This window comes from Eleutherodactylus coqui, chromosome 2 (genome assembly GCF_035609145.1).
Source record: "Eleutherodactylus coqui strain aEleCoq1 chromosome 2, aEleCoq1.hap1, whole genome shotgun sequence".
NCBI lineage: Eukaryota > Metazoa > Chordata > Amphibia > Anura > Eleutherodactylidae > Eleutherodactylus > Eleutherodactylus coqui.
Window position 1 is genome coordinate 34,430,068 of NC_089838.1, and position 24,284 is coordinate 34,454,351.

Here is a 24,284-nt window from a genome sequence, read left to right on the forward strand (position 1 = left end):
TATTGATGTCATGCGTGTTTTCAGAATCGAAATGGAGCGCGGCGCTAGCAGCGAGGCCAGCAGAGGTTGTCAATGTGCTTTACGTGACTTTAACAGAGTGTTTGCATTTTTTTTGAGGAAGCGGTTAAGAAATATCCCCAGAGCCAGAGCGGGCGACTTATCAGCTGCTTTGGAATTTCATGTCTCTACATTTTCTGAAATGTACATATTTTCATATATTGCTATGTAAAGGGGATCGTATAATTGTTCATTCCAATAACGGAAGAGGAAATCTAAATGAAAATCTATACAGATATAGCAAAATTTAACCCAATGCCGATAACTTGTTGCAACCGTTATCTTAAGGCCTCATGTCCACGGGGAAAAGAAGAATTAAAATCCTCAGCGGATCACCCGCACGCGGATCCGTGTCCCGTAAGGATGCATTGACCACCCGCGGGTAGATAAATACCTGCGGATGGTCAATAAAAGTGAATAAAAAAATTTCTGGAGCATGAAAAAAAATGGACATGCTCCATTTAGGTGCGGGGCTCCCGCAGGGACGGCTTCTATTGAAGCCTATGGAAGCCGTCCGGATCCGCAGGAGACCCGCGCCTGAATTAAACTCACCTGCTCCGGGCAATGCAGGTCTTCCGTCCTTCACAGCAGGATCTTTTTTCTTCGGCCCGGCGGATGTGCCTGGCGCATACGCACGGCACGCAGCCGGCGTGCTGAGCACATCTGCCGGGCCGAAAAAGAAGATCCGACCGCGAAGAAGGGAAGACCTGCATCGTCCGCAGCAGGTGAGTTATTCTTATTTTATGCCTCATGTCCGCGGGGCAGGAGGGACCTGCTATGGATTCTCCATGGAGAATCCGTAGCGGGCCTGATTTTCCCCGTGGACATGAGGCCTAACGCAACAAAATCCTTTGAAAAGGTGATGAACAGGCTAGTGTGCAACAGTTTACGGTCCTTTTTAGACGAGCCGGTTTATCGTTGGCTCATGTTTATACAGGCAGATACATTACTGGCTAGTTCAAACGAGGAATCGGTCAGTCTTTTACTTTCGCTGTATAAGTGAATGAGTGACTGAATGATCGCTGTTTAACCTGAACGAGAAGTAAACGAGCCAATGATCATGATTTTTGTTCTTGCTTCTCGTTTAGGCCGATTATCGTTTACTTTCCTTCATTATCTTTCAAAAAATAGTTCCATTTAAAAGCACTTTAAATTAATAATTTAAGTGTCAAATTAAACTGTACTAAATCAGTGTAGTACTTCTATCCTAATTACACTTTGTTCACATTTGCATTGTAGCTACTATTTCTAACCATATGACCAATACCAATGACCATCAACAGAATTCATTGACTTACAATGATTGTCCATCATGATAGGAAGAACGGCACGGCTATTTCTTCTATTAAATCTGACTGAGTTTTGAGGTGGAAGTCCTTTAAGTAAATAGATACGTGTTTAAGACCAGATCAAGGTCATTGGTGGCCCCTTCGGAAACAATGCTTGCAGAGCCTGCTTTCTTTTTCTTGTTGTTTTCATACAGTGCCATAGTAATGGTTTCATATAGTGCTTGAATGGGTTGTGTAATGTTTTCACTTCACCCCCTCTCCGCAGGGGGGATTAGTGTCTGATCACTAGGGGTTGAAATACTGAGACTCCTGCAAAGATCATGAGAATGAGGGTCCTGTTTTTTCCTTGTATGAATGGAGCAAGGCCTGAGCTGCCACTCTATTGATCTCTACAGGACCGCCACAGATGGCCGTGTTCAGTGCTAGTCTATCTCTGCCATTCCCATACAGATCAATGGAGCCGCAGTGCACATGCAGAAGTTCTGCTTCATTCAGATGGAGCAACACAGGAGCCTCATTCTTGTGATCCATGGGAATCGAGCTGCCTGGACCCCACCCATTACACACTTCTTACCAATCCATGGGATAGAGGATAAGCCGAAAACTTGGCACAACCTCAAACGCACCCCTAATTGACAAGGTTACCATAGTCCATTTTCACTTTAATGAATGTTTAAAAGAATGGGCCAGACTAAATAAGTTCAAGTCCACACTGGGCTTATCTAGAAGACATTCAATACTAAAATTACTCATTTGTATATTTCATACTTGAGTTCTTGTTTTCGCTTACTCCCTATGCATCTTAATGAACTCTAAGTTGTAACGGAATCATCCCTTTGTCTTCCCTAGTTACCTCATCGTCGCGTGACGTTTTCCACATCCAATCAGGCACCTGACATCCAGGATCCTTCTCAGCACAGCTACTATGACAGCGGCCTAGAGGAGTCGGAGACTCCAAGCAGCAAGTCATCTTCTGGACCAAGGATAGGGCCTTTGGCTCTCCCAGAAGACCACTATGAGCGAACCACCCCTGATGGTAGCATCGGTGAGATGGAACATCCTGAAACTGGTAAGAGAACAATTCACAAGGAAGATCCAAGTCATATCGTTTAGTGTTGCCCCATCACCAGACATCATGCTTTCTGGCAGTGTTTGTTACGTCTTTCCACATTTGTAGTACCAATACTTTAGGTCAAGTATATAGAAACCGTATACTACTTTTGCTGGGGGACTGAAATGAATCTTAAAAGTAATAGTTCTAAGACATTTTCATGCAGGTAGAAATGTCACTGGGCATGGGAGAGTCCACATGTGAACAATTAATCAATTTAGTCCTTTTACACTAGTATATAGTACATGGGTAGAGCCTTTTTTATCATCTAGTATTTTCAATATCCATCTATTTTTTGGGGGGGGGCTTCTGGCTTATAACCACTGTATAATTGCCAGTCTATACATGTTTGGCTTGGTCTATAAGTTAGACCTTAGATCGTTCTTGGTGTTTAAAGTCATAGTGGCTGTGTTTTTAGTTACCAGTAGAGATGAGCGAGTATACTCGCTAAGGCACATTACTCGAGCGAGTAGTGCCTTAGCCGAGTATCTTCCCGCTCGTCTCTAAAGATTCCGTTGCCAGTGTGGGTGACGGCGAATTACGGGGGGAAAAGAGACAGAGAGAGAGATCTCCCCTCCGTTCCTCCCTGCTCTCCGCCGCCGCTCCCCGCCGGCCCCCGAATCTTTAGAGACGAGCGGGGAGATACTCGGCTAAGGCACTACTCGCTCGAATAATGTGCCTTAGCGAGTATACTCGCTCATCTCTAGTTACCAGGCCTCTAGTAACGACAAGCTATGATAAGAAAATTTTCCTGGTCTTCAACCTCCCCATACGACTGATTCTAATCGACAAGGCCTGTACTTGGTTAGTGCCTTGGGTTAATCAGTGAGAAAATGCAGGCTGTCTTCAATTCATAAAATAGCGCACACATAATCTATAGAAATATAACTTATGTAATACGTATAATACCTTATCAAGATGATCTAAGCTTTCCTCCATTTATACAGTTTTTTGTTTCCCAACAAAATAATGAGTCTCTTGGTCACTATAATGGCATCTTATTGAACGAATATAGATGGCAAATGTAGTAAAAACATGGATTAGATCAGAACATTTTCTAGTAGATCAGATTATCGGGTCTGATGGATACTATTATATTCTCTTACACAGTTTGCGTTCTACAAATGTTACTGTACCTGGCTAGTAAAGTCAATGACTAAATCTAACCTATTTTCCATGCTTTACACATCTGCCATACATAGAAGCTCTCCCTAATGCAGCCTCCTCCTTCTTCCTCCATATACACACATCTAATTGATGGTAACAAATAGAGATGAGCGAGCATACTCGCTAAGGCTAACTACTCGAGCGAGTAGTGCCTTATGCGAGGACCTGCCCGCTCGTCTCTAAAGATTCAGGTGCCGGCAGGGGGCGGGGAGCGGCGAGGGAGAGTGGGGAGGAACGGAGGGGAGATCTCTGCTTCTCCCTCCCGCTCCCCCCTGCTCACCACCGCAACTCAACTGTCACCCGCTCAAGTACCTGCCCGCTCGTCTCTAAAGATTCGGCTGCCGGCGCGGGTGACAGTTGAGTTGCGGCGGTGAGCAGGGGGAAACAGGAGGGAGAGACAGAGATCTCTCCTCCGTTCCTCCCCGCTCTCCCCCTGCCGCTCCCCGCCCCCTGCCGGCACCCAAATTTTTAGAGACGAGCGGGCAGGTACTCGACTAAGGCACTACTTGCTCGAGTAGTTTGCCTTATCGAGTATGCTCGCTCATCTCTATTAACAAACCTTATTTGATGATCTCTGAAATAGAACATTCAGTCTCTACACTGTAGATCTCCATAAAATTGTGGTTTTGGAAAAATTATACCAAGGAAGTAGCGATGGACAATTTGGAGATGGTGAATTTTATAGTTAATATATGGCACGCTGTATGGTGACCTGACCCTTCTAGTATTGCCCGTGTCTTCATGGAAAATGTATCCAGAGTAGCTGCACTGGCTGTTTTTTCCAAAATGCAGTATAACTAATAGGCACAAACTTCAAACCGCGATTTTATAGAAAATGCTGCGGATGGAAAAACAAGGATTCCAATTATCCGCGACCCCTTATAAGTGGGTGTTAGCATTTGTATTCCCCTGTATTCTTCAAATACTTCAGATTTTTGTGCATGGCAATGAGGGGTATGTAGCGAAGTCGTGTTAGGTTTCTTGTTGTCTGGTCTCTTTTCTAGATTTACGCATTAGCAATGAATGTCAATTTGTAGAGTTGAACAAAATCTTAATAGGAAATTGCAAACTTGAAGGGGTTGCCCAGGATTGGAAAAACATGGCTGCTTTCTTTCAAAACAGCACCACACTAGTGCATGGTTTGTGTCTGGCATGGACATTCAGCTCCATTGATGTGAATAGAGATTGGGCTACAAGGCTCTATGCCATCTATGGTCAGGTATGCTGGTGACTGTGGAAGGAAGCAGTCATATCTTTCTATTCCTGGACAACCTTGTCAACTATCCTTAGACATTTCATAACCTGTGAAAATTGACACATTTTTTTCTTTATTGGGCGATTCTGGCCTTGTATAAATCTGGTCATATAGCTTAGAATCATTTCCATGCCCCCCTTGATGCCCCTCCCCATTTAATTTTTTTTTAGTCTTCCTGGAGGTAGGGAATGACCAGCATCCAGACTTCTCTGGCACAACTGATTCATGTTCTTGCTTGAGAGAACCGAAGAATAGATCAGGAAAATCACATATAGCCAACTGACTTTCACTCTTGAGAGTTGATGCTCAAGAGAGTCTGGAAGTCTCCAGTTCACATTGCTGTAGTTCACTGGTTAATGACGGAAGCTTCTGCAAACAATATTATGCATTTCAAAGACTTAAAGGAACACTCCAGGAATAACTAATACTGAAATGTGTAGTGCGGGGCCTAGAGCTAGTACATAGCATCTACTTTGGTGCTCTTTGAGTCATGCCGTTTCTTTCAGGTCTCGCACTAGGCATAACATGATCAGTTTTTCCTGAAATGTTCCTTTCACACAGACCAAATAAAGCTACATAATTACTTTAAAAGGACTATAAAAATGTTTATTAAAGGGACAGATCGTTGACATGTCCGTGGATGGGTTATTGACCGTATTTACACATGGATGGATAAAGGGTTGGAATATCCTTTTTAGGTCTAAGCTTTAAGGGAAAAGGCGTGACTTGAAACTGCTTGAATCCATACAGGGCTCCAAACGATAATGCTTCATTTATGGTACTGGTCTCCTTATATGGGTAAGAGGTGCATGGGCCCTGGCGTGTCCATACCCTAATTCGTGGACACAATGAACCTTATTACACAGTGCATCGAAATCTAAGCAAGATGATCCCTTCACCGTCTTAGAAGGTTCATTAGACCCTTGAAGCAGGGCGTAACTATAGGGGGGTGTAGAGGGTATGGACACACCAGGGCCCACACCTCTCTTACCAATATAAGGAGAGCAGTACCATAAATGAAGCATTATAGTTTAGAGCCCTGTAATGATTCAAGAAGCTTCAAATTATGCCTTAGCCCTTGAAGCTTAGACCTAAAAAGGATAGGGGGTGCAGAGGGTATGCACACACCTGGGCCCACGCCTCTCTTACCCATGTAAGGAGACCAGTACCATAAATGAAGCATTATAATTTGAAGTCCTGTAATGATTCAAGCAGTTTCAAGTTACGCCTTTGTCCTGATTCTTTTGTTCTATCCATAGAATATATAGACGAGGGGGTTGGGGTGGGGGGAGGAGATGTTTGTATAAAGCCAAGTTATTTCACAGCGCTTTCAGGTAATGTATTACCCTTACAGCAAGCTGGGTCTTCAGAAGGATAGAAGGCTGAGTCAACCTTGAGCCAGTTACCTGAACCAAGCGGGGATTGAACCTACAACCTTCAGATCATGAGCGAGAGCATAGACCTGCATTCTGCTGTCTTAACACTCTGCCCCACATGAGACAGATGTGCCCTTCCTTAACTTCTGTGTAAGAAAAACTGTAGAGGTTAATGAAATTTGCAGAACAATAAGGGTGGGCACATCTTTGTGTGCAACGTTTTTTTTGTTTTCTTGAAGAGACGAGCGCTCATAGTTAATCTTATGCCTCAGGATACCATCTCACTAGCAGCCTGGATTTCAACTGGTTATTACTATAGTCTTAGTGCTCATTTAATATAAGACATGTATTACATTTGAGGGAAAAGCTCTCCATATACAGTAATACACAAACTTATCTGTCCTTAATGAGCAACATCCTTTTAAGCCGGGTCCTTTTGGACTTGCACACCCCAATTATAAATGGGAAGCATCAGGCATAACATGCAGGGGTCCATCCATAATCCTAGCTTTATACCTAAATATTAGTGGGATTTAGCCTTGAATATAGTGATTGTTATCAATGGCTTACATACATTTGCTGCAAATCTGATCAAAAAGTAGTTCTATTTATTGCCATCTGCAAATATTCTGCATCATGTTACAAGCAGGTTTAGAAACCATCCCGGTTTTAAGAATATATATTAATAATAATGTGCCTATATTGGACATTGTATGTGTTAAATCTAGTAAACGGCAAGTGCCCATTCCTACCCCTACAGTACTCAATCAATGCACCCATAATATATTATAATGTGGAAGCAGATGTGCTCTGGTGTAGTGATCAATGATACCACTTACAGTTTTAAAGTGCCATGATTAGCAAGTGGTTTCCTGGCTCCAAGCAAACTTTAGAGTGGGAGTATGCATGCATTAATACACAGCAAGTTGGTGTAAGGTGCATCATTTTGTTTGTATTAAATCTTTACATTTACCCAAAGATGCGAATGTGATGGGAAAGTCAGAAGCGGTGTTGTGTCTCCTTATGGAGAGCACCCAAAAAGTGTGTGAGGACAACTAGGGGGTGAGTGGATCAGGGGATTGTATAGTCTTCCCCTAAGGATAGCACCCAGAAGGGGTGTGGGGACGCCGAAAAGCTAAGTAAGGAGACTTATAAGGCAATGCTCCTCTGGGAAATTTATGCAAATCTGAAAGATTGAAAAAGACCTTTACAAAAAGACATTGTAATACATTTCAGCTATTGTAATAGTAACAAAGTAGGGAGAAATTGGCCATGGATGTTCTGCATTAACCTGTTTAGGACCAGCCACTGTAAATTTACGGCGGCTGGTCCTGGGCTTAGAGCACCGCCGATAGTAAAATTACGGCGGTGCTTTAAGTCTCCTGCCCTCTGCAATCAGTCAGAGGCAGGAACGGGTTATCAGCTGTTAGTGACAGCTGATAACCCGGAGCAGAGGGCAGGAGGGGTTTTTAACCCTTCCCCCATATACAGTGCTCAATGAGCACTGTATGGGGAAAGTGAAAGTAACATGTACTTTCACTACGGGAGCCTCGGGGCATCATGTGACCTCCTGGAATTCCCTCCTACTGCAGAGCTGGAGGGTCAGACTAGACCCTGGCAGCTCTGCAGGTGACTAATGTCACCACAGGGGTTGCTTTCCCCTGTAACTAGGGCTCCTATAGACGCCCCAGCTACAGGGGGAAAGTGTCAAATTAAGCAAAAAAAAATATGTGAATGTCCCCCAGAGGTCGTCATGGGGGACGCAGATAGTAGAAAGCACAATTACATACATAAGTAAAACAAAACAACAGAATAAAACAACAATACGTACATAAGAAAGAGAATAGCACAAAGCCGACGCCAACAAAAACCGTCGCCGTATGCGCCCTATAAACTAAAACTATACATATTATATATCAAAACATCCGAAACAAAAAGAGGAACCCGGTCCCATACTTTATTTTAGTGTAAATATAAAAATAATTTAAAAAAAAATTATAAATGTTAAAAAAAATGATTTTTTTTTTTTGCTTCTTACCCGCAATAAAACTAACAAACGGAAAAAAAAGTCAGTGAAAAAGATATAAAAAAATAGTCCTATATGTTACAGAAAAAAAAACCACAGCAAAAATAGTTTTGGTAGCTAAAGAAAAGAAAAGAGCAGTAAAACCGCCACATGGGTAAAATCCCTAAAAAGTGTCTGGTCCTTAAGGTACAAAACAGCTTGGTCCTTAAGGGGTTAAAGGACGTTTTGTCTTAATTTTTTTTTAAATTGCTTATAAACAATGAGCCACAAATTGTCCTTTTCCTATAGCTTTTATGCGATGTTAGAGAAACATGGCTGCTTACTTCCAAAACAGTACCACACTTCTCCAGTTTGTGTATACCACACAGCTCATCCCCATTCACTTTAGTGGAACCAGTCACAACCCGTGGACAGATGTGGCACCATTTATAAAAGAAATCCTCCATGTTTTCCTAACCCTTCACACATTTACTATTCCTTTGACTCGTCCAAGCTTAGGAAAATGGTGTTCAGTTACAAATCAGGTTTTACTAGAAGTGGTGAACATAATTATATGAATTAAAGTAACTGATATGTTAATTCTCGCAAATCCTATGTTGTAAAATCCATAAACAGACTGAGGTTTATACCTCGTAATAGAGGAGTCCACAAATTATACATTTTAATGGTCACTTTTTGGCTATGGGAAAGATATTTCCGTCAGGTGCTGACAGTTTTTATTAGGCATCTCTTAAAATAGCAGTGTGCATGTAATATGTAATATCTCACATCTGCATGTGGAGGTTTCCTTATGTTATCCAATTAAAATTATGGTGCCAATTAACATTCTACTTGCTTTGGTACTTGAGCTAAGAGGTTGATGTAATGATTCAAACTATCAACGTCTTGGATACCGGTCTCTTTGCTGTTGGGTAAGAAAAAAAAATGCAATAGACTGAGTAGATAGAAAACAATATAGTTATCAAAGTACACTCCCTGTGTGATGCTTGGGGCTTGATGGACTATAGTAGGTAGGTATGGTCCAGTAAGGTCTCTTTCCAATGGCTAGGTCAAATATTGCAGTAGGTAGCATCTATTGAGTTTATGGATTTTAGGCCCTTTTTTTGTCATGATCCAGTGTCAAGGGCCCAACTTAATGGACCTTGCCTAATCTAGTAATGTTTTTTTTATTGCTTCTACAATCCAATGTGTTATGGATGTTTTGCCCTTTTGAGGCTTATCACCTGTGAATAAATATTAGAGGCTGTCCAGTTGTATACAAATGTGCTATCCTCAGGACATTCCCTCAATAGTAGATCGCCGGACGTCTGTCGCAGAGAACCATTATCGATTAGCTGTTTGCGAGGTCAGTGCACTCATGCACTGAGCAAATTTCTGTAGGAAGCAGACAGCTCCATTTTTACTACATTGGCAAGGCCTGGTATCACAGGCCAAGTTTACATTGAAATGAATATGAACTTTGGCCTGCAATACCAAGCTTGGCCACTACTGTAAGAATGGAGCTGTCTGCTTACTGCAGAAATAAGCACATTGCATGAGTTTGCTGACTTTGAACAGCTAATCGGTGGAGGTTGTGGTGACCCACTCCACTATCACCTATCCTAAGAACAGGCCATCAGTAATTTATAGCTGGACAGCCCCTTTCACTGGATAGCAGATGGTCAAATAAGGATGTGAAAAGGCAACATTGCACAGTCAAAATTTGATATTTGTTCACCTTAACTCCCTCATGCAATGTATGGGTTCACGATTAGCAGCCGGGTTCCCCATTCTCTTTGCTGTTAGGCCTTAGTAGAGGTGAGAATATATTACATCATTACAAGGTATAAGGAATAAGGACTTTGTCCAAAGTGTGTACATAATTTAAATAAATGGGACAGGCTGCAATACCAGGTACAGCTGCTTGTGCGGACGGGTTAATTAAACAACGGAGACTCAATGTTCGCAGTAGGGCTGTGGTCTTCATATTGGTCAGGAGTACCTAAACTCCTAAGGATAGGTAATATTGGAGAATCCCTTTAAATTAGGACGACACCTCACCTGAATATTTAATGAGTCATGTCCTTTATTTATTTTTTTATATGTGCCACCACCTTAAACGTCCTACGGATTCAGTAAAGCCTTTTATTTCTGTCATCTCTCAGAAGATCAAAGAGGTTCGGGTACGATTCTCCAGAACCTTGGGACCCTACACATACATATGTATATACAGCACACATCTATTTTTTTTCCTTCCATTATAAGAATTGTAATTCTAACTTTTTTTTTTTTTCCAACTCAAGAACTCCATTCCCAATTCAGATATCAGGATACAATATTATTGTTCTCCACAATGAGAAACAACTCTTTCCCTCCCTCTCCAGCCCTTGTCCTCCGTCTCCTCTTTCCTCTCCGGATGTATCTGGGTCTGTCTGCTTTAAGCTTATTCAATTAGAAGCTTCCAGCCCTTGGGGGTATAATTCCATTTTCGTCTGCTGGATCTCCAATATGTGAGGTTATCCCTTGTTAGCTCCCCAACGTGCACACCCTCCCTGACTGTAAATGCATTACCTTGCCATCCCATCTAATCATTTCCCGTTAAATGCTGCTAATTGAATCACACCGGTATTAGCTGAAACCTTCCCCCTGCTCGTGTTTTGTTTCTCGGCTTAATGGAGAGATCTCTAGTGACTTCAGGTGCAAGCCTCGACTCTGCCTTTGTTAGCATGGCTTCTGGGTGCAGGAACGCCGTGGTTCTATGTCCTCCAGCCTGTTCCTGGCGACTGATGATGAGCATCAGACTGCTGGGTGTGAAAGTGTGAGCCTGGAGCAGATCACTGGGCTTATGGAATCAGCAGAAATCTGGTTAACACCCTAACCTCACCTCCTTTACACTCGTCACCCTCTATACCCCCCCCCCCCCACACCACCTCTCCTGACTTGCCGCGGCTAATCCATCTGTTGCTGGCTGCAGAAACCCGCTTGTTAGCCAGGACATCAACCCAATTATACAAGGATTTAACCACTGTTCACACAGAGCAAGTGACACACAAAAGATGTGCAACGACTTCAAGGAACGGAGAAGACCGAGCCAGGACCACTGTCCAGCTTCGAGATCACGTTCAACCTCTGAAGTCTAAAACATTTGTTCTCGGCCCCGTATGAGCATCTTCCTCTCCCTTTATTGTCTCTGCAAGTCCTCTTTTTTTTCTTCTGCTTCCTTACGATGCTGAATTAATCCCGTACAAAGGCTTATTGTGTCTGCAGCACATTGTGTAGAGCACAATTGTATATATGCCAAGGTTAAACTGAACCTTCCTCGAAAAGGCCTGAGATACAGACATCTCGCTTTTCTCACAATTACATTTTGCTGTTTTATTACTTGGAAAGTAAATACTTCTGGGAAATAGAAGAGATTTATAGACTCAAATATATCAGTGTTTCAACTGACAAAATGACTACGGGTCACGTTTTGAAGTCCCATTTACCTCCGAACATCAGACGGCGTCACAACAACCCGTCTGCTGTTCAGGATTCTTTAGATTTGGATTGGGATTTCAATAATAAAGATATGAAGTAAATTAAGGAGAGACTCCTGTGATCACATGATGACATCCTGTGGCAGAACAGTATTTCTCAAGGTAGTTATTGTCCTGTGTTATATCAAAGGACCCCCCAAGGCTTAAGCCCCATTTACATGCAATGATTATCGCTCATATTTCATTCAAACGCTGGCATATGAGCGATAATTGTTGTTTTTAAACGCTCTGAACATTTACTTTTCAGCTGAATGATGATTTTAAGGTGAACTTAAAATCCACGGTTCAGCCGGAGAGTAGATAACAGGGACCGCAGGCTGTGTTCTCCATGGGCTGCCGAAGATTACATTGTATTCAGCCAACAGCCCCTGCGAGAACAATGGAGTTGTGTGCAGAGTTCAGACCACATGCCGAGTTCTGCAAACAGCTCCTGGAGAAGCTGCTAAAGTGGTAATGGACATTAGTGTCCATTAACACTTTATGCAAAACGATCACTAAATCTGTCAATCTTTCAATCATTTAAAAAATTGTCTTTGCCTGTAAATGGGCCTTAAGATCATACACTGTACTACACCTGTTAAAAGCGCAATGCGAGTCCCCCTGGGATACGTGTAGACAGGCTCCATAGGGTATCATTAAAAAGTGTATTTTAAAAAATTTGGTTTGCTTGGTTCACCACTTTTTGTCAAATTTGAGTTCAGTCTGAATTAGTTAGAACCGGACGGGAAGTTCATAAAACATTCTAAAACTAGTATTGAACATGGTCTAAGAGCCCAGTAGTGGTGGCCATCCTTCAATGGATGTGCCTCTGTGATTCGCACTATTGCCTTGTAGCATTGGAGTCCTAGGTTCAAATCTGACGCAGGACAACATCTGCATGAAGTTTTAAAACATCCATGCAGGTGTTGTCCTTGGTCAGATTTGACCCTAAGACCACAGCGCTGCAAGGCAAAAGTGCTAATCACTGAGCCTTATCCATTGAAACACCACCAGCACTGTAACAGTAAAGACAAGGATCAGAAGTATCCGATAAATATTTTTGTTGCCATATTGGTAATATAAAACATACTTGTGTTTTTTTTTTTTTGTTGATTTAAGAATATTTTGATGGAGAACAACTAGTGGGTGTCATATTTGAAGACCTTTGCCACCCCCAGATGCCCTTGCATCATGAGTAATAGCACATAAACTGTATCAAGCTGTGCAGTTATAGCTTTATGCAAATAATGGAAATGGAACAATACCTCTGCAGCGCCACCTATTGGAAGGCAGCATTCCTGCAAATCAATCTAAGACTCTTTATACAAGTCTTGCAACAATGACTGGGAATTGAAAGCCAAGCCAGAATCCATACATAGACAGCTGTTTCGGGGGTGTTTGCCCCTTATGAGTGTGCTTTATGCATGGCTCAAAACCTAAGATGCCGAAAACTAAACAGCACCTTGTCTACCAGCCCGTGCAGCAGGCTTCTCCCTGCAGAGTCTCTAATATAGAAATGGCAGGAAGGAGTGTGAGTCAGGGGCCATCACCATACTATAGGACTCCACGTAAAAGCATGATTTTAGTTTCTAGCAGCCTATGAGGTCTCTCCTTTTCCGAGGAACCTTTTTGATGTTCTGATAGAGTAGACGACGCTAATGTATATTCCATAATGATTGATATTATATCTTACACAAATTAAGACAAACTTTCAAGACTAAATTAAGGAATGATATATATATATATATATATATATATATATATATATATATATATATAATGTGTGTATATGTGTATATATATATATATATATATATATAATGTGTGTGTGTGTATAATATATATATATAGACATTTATTCCATCCCTGGCCAGAATGGAATGTAATCTGTCCCCTCCTAGCAGAGAGAACAATATTGTGTACATGGTAAACCTGATTAAAACACAGTAGCGCTAAATTAAATCTAATGATTGCTTCTCCTTAATCAGACCTATCCTTTAAAACCATGTCTATTGGGGTTACTAGAGGTCAGCATTGCAGTCCACGTCTATCTTGGCTCCTGCCATGGTGCTTTGTGGATTGGACTGTGATCGGCAATGCAAGCCGCCTGCACTTACCAAGTTGGGGTTTTACTGCTACAGGCATCTCTTGACCCCCTCAGCCTCGATGTAGTGTCAGAAGGGGAAACAAAGATAGAAAACCAGAGGCTCTTTAACACACAAAGGATCTATTTGTTTAGTATCGATTAGTCCAGTGCTTCAAGCCGAGAGCTGTGTAGGTGTGCCTCCAGCAAGCTCTTGTTCTTCTTATTCTATGGTTCTGTTATGTGAGGAGTTCGATCGAAGCTCTGTAGTTTCCAAGAGTTATGAACTCTCGTTACTTTGTTTGCCGGAGATTCCTCGCTGATCTGGCCTCATGCCCACCTTTCTCTGTCAACTTTTGTTGTGTGCCTGCATGTGTAATTATATACTCCAGGGCTTTGAGCCAAGTTTTCTCTTTCCCCTTTGTATCTCAGTATGGTACATCAGTGCCGCTGATTCAGAACCTGAGTGGGATGGGTTTGTTCAATCCCTTGTCTGTTTAGCGATCTTCGTGGCCTTTTCTGCTTGGGCCATGTGAAGGAAAACTTGCCTTTTTTTCTTTTCCTGCAGAGTTTTTATATGGCATTTATGAAAAATTTGATTTCTTCTTCTGCACTAAAGACTATTCTAATGGCAAAAAAATGTAGAAATGTAAAATTTTGCAGATACTTGAGCCTTAGAATATATATTTTTTTTAATCAAAAATAATTTAAAATAAGTCATTCACTCGTTACCGATTTCCCCCCCCCCCCCCCCCCCACTGTTTCTGTTCCAATACTTTTCAGATGTATCGCCTGTATCTACTACCTGGCTCTCTTTGACATGAGCATATGACCACTGCAGCTGGCTGTGCAGTACTACCTGATCCATCGTGACACAAATGTGATGTCTGCTGCCAGGCATTGGCCACAATGGTGATTTTGTTATAGCCAATGATTGATTACAGTGGTTGTATGTATCAAGAAGTACCAGGAAACTAATACGGGACCCAGGGAACAATGGAATGGGTGAGGCTGGGGATTCGTAAATTGAGTGAATTCTCTTATACCATTTTGAGCCTATAAAAAAAAATTGTCTGGACAACCCTACAAAAGTACCTGGATCCTGGAACAAAAACCTACATGTAGTAATAATACTATTATTGTATAATAAAGTCATGGTAATCCAAATGTGATGACATCCCTCCACCTACAGAATTTACAACACTGAGCTATTAGGATAACGTTGCACCTTTTTGTAGCTTGGGCTGGAACCCATTGTTCGGCCATTGACCGCTATGGGTTGGTGTCATTGGGCTGCACGTGGCGAGCCACACCATGTGTTACCTGCCTTGCAGCTCCACACATGGTCCAGTAGGACTTTTGCCCAATTGTCTGTGCAACCTCTGCAATAATGTACAAATGTGTATTTTATTGAATAGGTGTATTACTTTGTAGCCATTTCCCAAAGAGTAGATTTGCTTTTTGTATGTGTTTGGCCACTAAAATATAGGACCTAAACTGGTCAGAGGTGTGAGCTTTGCCATATCTCAGTGGGATTATTAAAATAAACCTACTGAAATATTCAGTCTTGGCCATCACATCCAAGACTGAACTGCAACCTCTTATTCTTTAGCCCCTTTGGAAGCTGCCAATGATGCAATTAACCTGAGTCCAGGTCCACAGTTGGCTTAGGTAAGACGTACATAAGTCTTAAGATCCGGTGAGGTTTTTGTTCCTTTACACTGTTACATCAGCGTGGTATTGTGTACTTGTACCTTATACTAGATATGGTACCTACACAAAAATAGTATATATAACCTTTTTAGTTGTTGAAAGAAGACATTTTTTAGGAAATGGCAATCTCGAATCAAGATTTTGTTTGTTATTGCTTCCAGCTACGTTTCTCTTTGGCATTATATCCTCTTACTTTTTGCCTCGGTAGCTATTTCTGTTGTCACAAAAAAACGCACTTCTACACCTGCCTCTTCCTTTTTTGCTAAATCTTCTAATAATAAACTTGTTATTCTTCTCTCTTCACATGCCGCTCATTCGTGTGCTTATTCTTTTGCACTGTGTCTTGTTTTCATAGACTTAGCACCGCAGGATTTGAAAGTCTTTACTGAAGAGAATTGGTGGATTAGTCTGTCCTTCTAAGTATGATTGGGTGGCAGTGGTGGGCGAGGAGAGGGGGGGAGACCCAAAAGAGTGAAGCCCTAAGAAGTAGTAGAGATCAGTGTTGCAGGTTCTGAAGAGGATCAAGCCATTGCGAACAGAAGAGGATTATGGGATTAGTGATATCCCAGCAGTATCGGGCACCAGTTGGCCACTCATAAATCCACTGTGTCTGCTGCATTTGATCAGTGTCAGGTCTCTTAGAGTTAAGCACAAGGCTGCGGACTAGTTGAATATTGTAAATGAAAATACACGGTACAATTTGAGTCAAATGCAGTTACCTTCAAGCGACTCCTTTTTGGAGGTATAACTGCATTATTTTTAGAACTATAGTGTTGCTTTAAGTTTCAGTTTTCTGCTGTTGTGTTATATGGGGTGGTGATCTGATGATTTGTTAAGTCGCTCTATCTTGACGCCTCACGTGTGAGCATTCACAGATCTTACCTTGCATATGTCACTATAATAACCTTCAGTTGAAGTTATTCAGGTTGAGAGGGAAGACGTGTAATTGACGTTATCACCTTTTTTATAACAGATTTTTATTTTGTAGAAAGTTGAGAGCCACCATTCCCTTCAAACATCTGATAAGTTTGGTTGACGAATTCTTGGTCCGCCTATGAAAAACCAATAAAACTTCAAAAATATCTAAATGGTCAAAGGAAAAAATTGGACTGGACAGCTCCACTGTATAACTGAAAGTTAAATATTAGGAAAAGGTAGTAGGCCTCCAAAAGGTAGATGGACCTTCAAACTACAGCTGGTCAAAGTCTATCGGTGATTTCATGAGAACTACTTAAACCCATTTAATAGCATGCGAACTTCAAAATAAAAGTGAAAGATATTGGCAAACTCGCTAGGATTACAGGCATGTTCACATTTTTGTTTTGGCCCTATAGTAAGCGTATACGCCTGGAAATCTCTCGTCATATACACTGAACATATCCATACATCAAGACTCAAAAAAGTGTCTTTGTTGGAAGCCAACATACTACTTTTTGTGATCTGGAAGTATACTATTCCGTACAAAGGTAAAGTCCCCTGGTGAAAGCACCAAGTCATGACGGGTGATGTCACATCGTGACGTTTTCTTGGCAGACTGTTTGTTTTTGCAGGGTGGTTTGCCATTCCCTTTCCTGGTCATCTTTTACCGACCTCGGAAGGATGGAAGGCTGAGTCAACCTTGAGCCAGCTACCTGAAGAACGTGTGGATTGAACCCACAACCTTCAGGTCGTGAGCGAGAGCTTAGAACTTAGAACATTTCTGCTGCCTTAACATTCTGCGCCACACGGGGCCCATACAAAAGTATACCTTATATTAAAAAGAATATATATATATACAGGGGCGTAACTATAGAGGGTGCAGGGGATGCGGTTGCACCTGGGCCTAGGAGCCTTAGGGGGCCCATAAGGCCTCTCTTCATATAGAGAGCCCAGTACTATGAATAAAGCATTATAGTTGGGGGCCCTGTTACAGGTTTTGCATTGGGGCCCAGAGCTTCAAGTTAAGTCTCTGTGCAGCATGGTTTAGGTATGGGAACGGGTACAGATAGAGGGGGGGCCCATAAGGCCTCTCTTCTCCATATAGGGAGCCCAGTACTATGAATAAAGCATTATAGTAGCCCTGTTACAAGTTTCGCATTGGGGCCCAGGATCTTCAAGTTATGTCTCTGTGCAGCATGGTTTAGGTATGGGTACGGGTACATATACAGATAGAGGGGGGCCCCAGCTCACGTTTTGCATCAGGGCCCCTGAGCCTTTAGTTACGCCCCTATATATGAAAATAATAGTGTGCAGTGTTGTTTTCATGGTGTGAGGTTATAAGCAACATATATTCCACTGTGTAACAGGGCAGATCACAGCCTTGCTTTTGAAGGTATATGACAGGTGACCCTCCCGGTGTATAGTACCTATGATGATTTGGCGTTTGCCATGATGTGAACTGATCTGCACAACATATAGGCTAGTATTTAAGTAGATATTAAGGCCGAACCAGTTTCATCTATATTTTGGCTTATTTCCTTCTCAGTAATTTACTGTTGACGACGAATAACCCACGTCTGCTAAATAGTTAAAATCTATTATATTGCCCTATTTGGTGTACGTACTTTTCTGTATATAAAAAAAATATAATATTTTTTTCTCCAGCAATTAGGCCCTTTTACATTGTGCTCTTCTCCTTAGAACCCGCTAAGTTTCTGTTCTCCGTCCTCTATGCAGAAAACTGTATGGCGCCATCCCTGTTCTATCCCGGCTTAGTCCCCTATAAAGTTTAATATGTGAGTTGGACGTTTCTTTGGTCTGTTTCACATGGTTTCTCTCCCTGTCAGTCTGTTTAGTTGGATTGAAAAGCACCGATGACTAAGCTTTTCTATCCAGCTAAAAATACGGATAGGGACTAAAACCATGTGAAGTGCAGACCAAAGAAGTGCCAGTCTCGCATATTAAACTCTAGGGTTCCATTTCTGTGGAGGTTTCTGCATAGAAGACAGAAACCAGAGACGCAAATGAAGCTTTTGGGAAGAGCGAAATGTGAAAAGAGCCTTAAAAGAATTGCTCACCTCTTTAAAGATCATTTGAAACCTGCAATTTTCTACTTGTCCTTCCAGCTATCCGGATTCTTGATTGGTACTGATGAGACAAGTGCCACCAGGATCACGCTAGGGCACTATGATTATAGTGTAGACTGCCAGCCATCCAAAGTGGATGGCAATGGCTGTACTATACAGATAGCATGAGGAGCGTGGTGTGCCACTGTTACTTGCATAGTAGCCAAAAATTCATGGTTGGCCCTGCAGTTGTACATGTGTACATAGGAGGGAATTTATGAAGGCACCTAAGCCAGTCAAACACCTTTTCTGCACAAAAATTGGGCAGTTCTTGTTTTTTACACCATGCTTGTTCCTCGCCCAAAAGTGGGCAAGGCTTACAATGGACAGATTTACTATATCTTAAGCCAGGAGCTAATGTAAATTATGGCACAACTTTACAACAGCTCATACCTGGTGTAGATTAGATTTTTTTTTTTTTGATGCTTGCACTGTCAAAGAAGCCACAAAATTTAAGACTTATTAAATTTGGTGCCTCTTAAGTATTTACTATGCCTGTTTTAATATAAATAGTCTTTGGTGAAATCTTGTGATACTAGTAACCATAATTGGTTATGCTTCAGTTTCTACTGCAAAGCTCACATTTAGTACCAGTTTAGCCATATAGCTTCTTTAGATGGTTTTTCGATAGGAAAATCCTTACCGTGCCTTGGTATTGACCCGATTGCAATATTTCATACCGTAGTGTTCCTTCATTTAGGCTACTAAATGGCGGCAGAATTTACATTCCATGACACCTCCGAGGCTTTTACCTAGTGAAAACTGTTGGACAGCTCGAGTAAATGCCATCCATTTCATAGATGTAGATCAAACATGATTTTTCCCGGTTCCCCTACGCATGTAAAGATTGGTTGAGCGTTTGTGTTTTCCATGTCGAGAGTGAAGAAATCTGCAGCCAGATGGCTTATCTTCAGAATAACAAAAGAATTGGGCACTGAAATTCAATGTGCCTGATCCTTATTCCCCCAGTAACTTTTGGGGACAAGTTGTGAGATCCCCATACATATGACACTCGGTTGGTCCCACTGGAATTGGTAAGTTCAGATGTTTTTGTTTAACTATGCGTATGGAGGTCTTAAGGGTCAACCATATATACATAAGGTAGTAGAGGGTCTATTTGGCATATGTTTGGCAAGTAAACCTCTTGATGCTAGTAGTAAAAACATGCACTACAGTATAGCCAATACTGACACATGTAACTGTGATCCAAGTCATTGGAGAAAATATGCCTCAACTGCATGGCATAAATCATGATTTGGTATGAGTGTAAGCAGACACTACACTGAGATACAGGAATACTCATCTAATCAATTCCACATTGAATTGCTTCAATTGCTTCTGTCCCTGGACCTTCATATGGTAATGGTTCATAATTGGTGAATCAATGGCTCCATGTTCTGCCACTCAACCTGAAGTCCACGTCATACTCCTAGTTAGTGTACCATTGGTGGTTACTTTGAATTCAGTTGTACCTGATGGCCTAGAATTGAGTATGTAGAATGGAACTGAAAACATGTTTTTCATATCTTTTCAACCTGTAATTCATTATATCATTGATTGCGCCTCTTGATGCGCTCAACCTCTTGTGTCAAAAGACTTAGGAGTCCACAACATTGTGTGCAGTCTATTGTGTATCAGCTTAAATAGTCAGTATTTTTCACTTTTACAATACATTTTTGTTTCTTAAGGATTTTGTTACCCCCCCCCCCCTCCCGGCTGATGATCGATGAGTGCGCTGTTGTCTCTTTACCTTTTCTTCCAGTGCTTTCCCTCCCACTCCCTAATTGGCACAGAGATGAATGGATAAACATCGTTGTCCTTCTCTGCCCCACCACCCTCTTCTTCCTCCATCTCTCGGACGCTCTAATTGGCACAGGGATGAACCAAACGACTCTGGTTGTGCATTTCGTTTCTATTCCCTCTTGATTCTTTATCTTCACCTTGTTATGTAATTTTTTTTCCTGTGCCTTCATTTGTGCCAGGATAAGCTTTGATTCAGCCTCTTCCTTTCTCTTGATGCATACGGCTTCCAGCCCTTGCCTTCAATTGTTAGATTTACTTTAGGATTAAACGAGTGAATTTATGGAGGCTTTGTCCACCTTCAACTTTTTTTTTTTCTAATCTTTCACTCTTCTGATTCTCAGCTGCTTATGTTTTTGTGTTGCATATAGAACTGTAATGAAGTTTCCCATTAAGTACAAATCATGATATTATGATTAAATGGATTTCTATAGAACCGCTGGTAGACCAATATACTGCAAGAAATGACAAATTCATTTTTTTCGTGAATATAGAATATATAACCCTTTTGGTGCAGTTGAAAAAAATTCTATTCCAAAAAGTTGGTTTACTGAGATACACCCTTAGATAGAATAAAGTGCTTGCCTATAGATCTCCCCTCGCCTTGTAACAATTCATTTCCCAGTTGTGGTCCAAAACCCACATCTGCTATAAACCTTTGCCACAGTCCGAGTTCCCATTCTTGTGACATGCCCATGCAGTCATGTGATGTCATGTCAACCTATTGCTCGGCACATTTGCATATAGACCACAATGCACAGAGATGCGCTGAGCTTGGGAGGACTAGAACAGAAGTGTGGTGGGAGAAATATATGCAAGTTCTTGGGTATTCTGTAATTAAGCTATTTAAAGGGATTCTGGTACCAGTTCCATGAAGTTTGACAGATGAGTTCTGAGCCAGACACGGGCCGTGCCGGCCTCTCGAAGTGCGGCAGCCCTCTTCCTATACGCTAGAGTGTGATGTAGGCACAAGAAGCCACCATGGCCCACCTCTAACTCGGAGCTAAACTTTGATTCAAAATTCATGAACCTGGTGACAGAATCCCTTGAAATCGGCAATGCACACACATACAACCTGACCATCTTGACTATTTAAAGGGGTTGTTCTGTTCCCATCATGTTAAAGGCATCTGTTACACATGATTATTTTTTCTTCTTGCAGTGTTCTGTTAGATGAGCACAGCAGGCTGCGTTTTCTTAGGCCGCCTTCACATGGCAGAGCCGGATTCCGGATGCAGGTTCTCGCAGCGGTTTCTGGCTCTGAGCATGGCCAATGACCCTGCGTACCTGAGGATGGTCGCGGTGAGCTGCCGTTGGACGTGCGCAGTACAGACTTATTTTTTTTAGAATGTCATAACACGGGTTGGATGGGCGCTGTTTCTGGAAGTAGTGACCCAACTTTATTTATTTTTCTTGGGCCCCATTAGCTTCAATAATGTGACGTTGCAATACCAGACACAACCTGCAGAAAGATGAGGTGCTATTTCTGGAAGACTGCATCCATGGTGGTTCTACTCCTGGACAACCCAATAATAAAATGCAACAGTTTTCTGATTTGAAAAGGGGTCCCGATCCTAATTCTTCACCCTCCTTGATCGCCTGCTCTGGCTTCTAGCTCCAGCCTAAATCACCTACCCGCCTTCATCTAGCAGACGGTGTTACATTCCGGCATGTCTGTATCCATGCTGCATTCTCCTGTCCTGCTTCTTCTCTAATCCCCTCCATCAGCGCAGCCCCTTCTTTCTTCCATTTCCAATCGGCTTTCTCTCCATTCGGTTCACCCCCACCTCCTCTCTGTATTTGTGTCCCCTTTGATTAGGTGGAGGCAGCTAGGATATTCAGAGGTTTTAATTAAATGATAACAGCCTGAGGCTCCCTCCCTTCCGGATGATAACACAGGCCTTTATCGTACACACGCTCCCAATCCCTTCTCTGCCTCTCTCTCTCCCTCTCTCTCCCGCTTTCTCCTTTCATGTGTAATTTTTAATTATGTTTTATAATCTCAATTGCAAAATAGCCTTAAAACAAAACGCCAGCCTTTTCTTCCACTGCGTCACTTATTGCTGTGTTTCCACTGTTTATCAGGCTGGCACATTGTGCGTGTGTGGTCGCCGTCGCTCCTGCAAGTCCGGGAACTAAAAATGCTTTACATTGTGGCATATCATTTTTTTTTTTTTTTATTTTTTTTTATGGATGGGGTTTGGAAACATTTTACATTAAAATGAGACGTTTCCTCCTTTAGACAGTAATGTTTAATTCTCTTTGTCATGTTCTGAAATGTAAGTTGCTAGTCGGCGATAAGGTACGTGCGTGGTTGATCACAGCTTGGGGATCCTCTGCTTTCCTTTAGCTATTGAAGAACAGCATTGCGAATGGCTGTAAGGCGCTATGACATCACACTAATTGGTCAGTGATGTCATCACCATAGACACAGTACTGTATTGAAGAACAGCATTGCGAATGGCTGTAAGGAGCTATGACATCACACTTATTGGTCAGTGATGATCTCAGCATAGTCACAATCCTGTATTGAAGTAGAGTATTTCGAATAGCTGTAAGGAGCTATGACATCACACTAATTGGTCAGTGATGTCATCACAACCAACACAATCCTGTATTGAAGAACAGCATTGTGAATGGCTGTAAGAAGCCATGGCATCACACTAATTGGTCAGTGATGTCATCACCATAGACACAGTGCTGTATTGAAGAACAGCATTGCGAATGGCTGTAAGGAGCTATGACATCACACTAACTGGTCAGTGATGTATAAGGGGTTTGTATAAAAGAACAGAAAACCCACACTTTAGTATACTGTACACAACTACATTGTGTGACCATAGTCTTATAGTTAGTTTATAAGACTTTAAAGAAACACTGAACTATTGCATTGTGCCTAGCACAGGGCCTGAAGGTGCATTGCGTAAGGCAGGAATATATGGAACACCAAGATTGAAGTCTTACACCATATCACGATGTCCTGCAGATGTCACACTGTCAACCTTGATCACTGGTGCACTGTGTTAATTGTATAGGGGCACACTGATCTATAGGCTAATTGCAAAGCTCACTTTGGATAGCTGGTAAGTAGCGGAGCTTAGGTAGCAGTTGTCACATATAGTATAGCACTTTTTTTTCCCCCCTGGAATATTGCCACCGTTATTGACTTAAAATGTAGAGATGAGCGAACGTGCTCGGCCACGCCCCTTTTTCGCCCGAATACCGCAATTTCCGAGTACTTCCGTACTCGGGCGAAAAAATTCGGGGGTCGCCGTGGCGGCGCGGGGAGTGGGGGGGAGAGAGAGAGGGCTCCCCCCTGTTCCCCGCTGCTACCCCCCACGCCGCCACGCCTCTCCCCGCCCCCCGGCGCACCCGAGTACTTTTCACCCGAGTAGTGAAGTACTCGGAAATTGCGGTATTCGGGCGAAAAAGGGGCGTGGCCGAGCACGTTCGCTCATCTCTATTAAAATGTAGAATTTTATGACGAGGGTACTTTCACCACTGCACAATGTACGAAGCTTCCTGCAGCAAAACAGCTAGACGTGGGACAACCCCTTTAAAGGGGATAAACATAAGTTTAATGTATTAATGCATAAGAAAAAAAACAAACACAACAACTTATGTACACAAACCTGCAGTGTTATTGTTAAAGGGCTCCAGTACATATAAGTGACCTAGTGTTACCTTGGTTAGTTCCTTTCTATCTGAAGATTCCTGGCCACTTTTTCCTCAGATGGAGTGCTGGCCAGCTGAGATCTACTTGGGGTTATGTGTTCAGTTTTTACTCAATTTCTCAGTTTGTGTGAAACTGTCACATGGACTCTAGCACAGAAGCTGCCTAAAGGAGGACACATACTCATCACAGA

General features: G+C 42.2%; 1 protein-coding gene across 5 annotated transcripts in view; it reads left to right on the forward strand.

Moving 5' to 3' along the window:
• The window catches only part of PCDH1 (protocadherin 1), a 188,942-nt gene that overhangs the window by 138,481 nt on the left and 26,177 nt on the right, over positions 1–24,284 (forward strand). For all 5 annotated transcript variants that reach the window (XM_066590562.1, XM_066590567.1, XM_066590563.1 and 2 more), the window contains exon 4: positions 2,196–2,415. In XM_066590562.1, the coding sequence (XP_066446659.1) occupies positions 2,196–2,415 (220 nt within the window). The remainder of the gene's footprint in view (positions 1–2,195; positions 2,416–24,284) is intronic.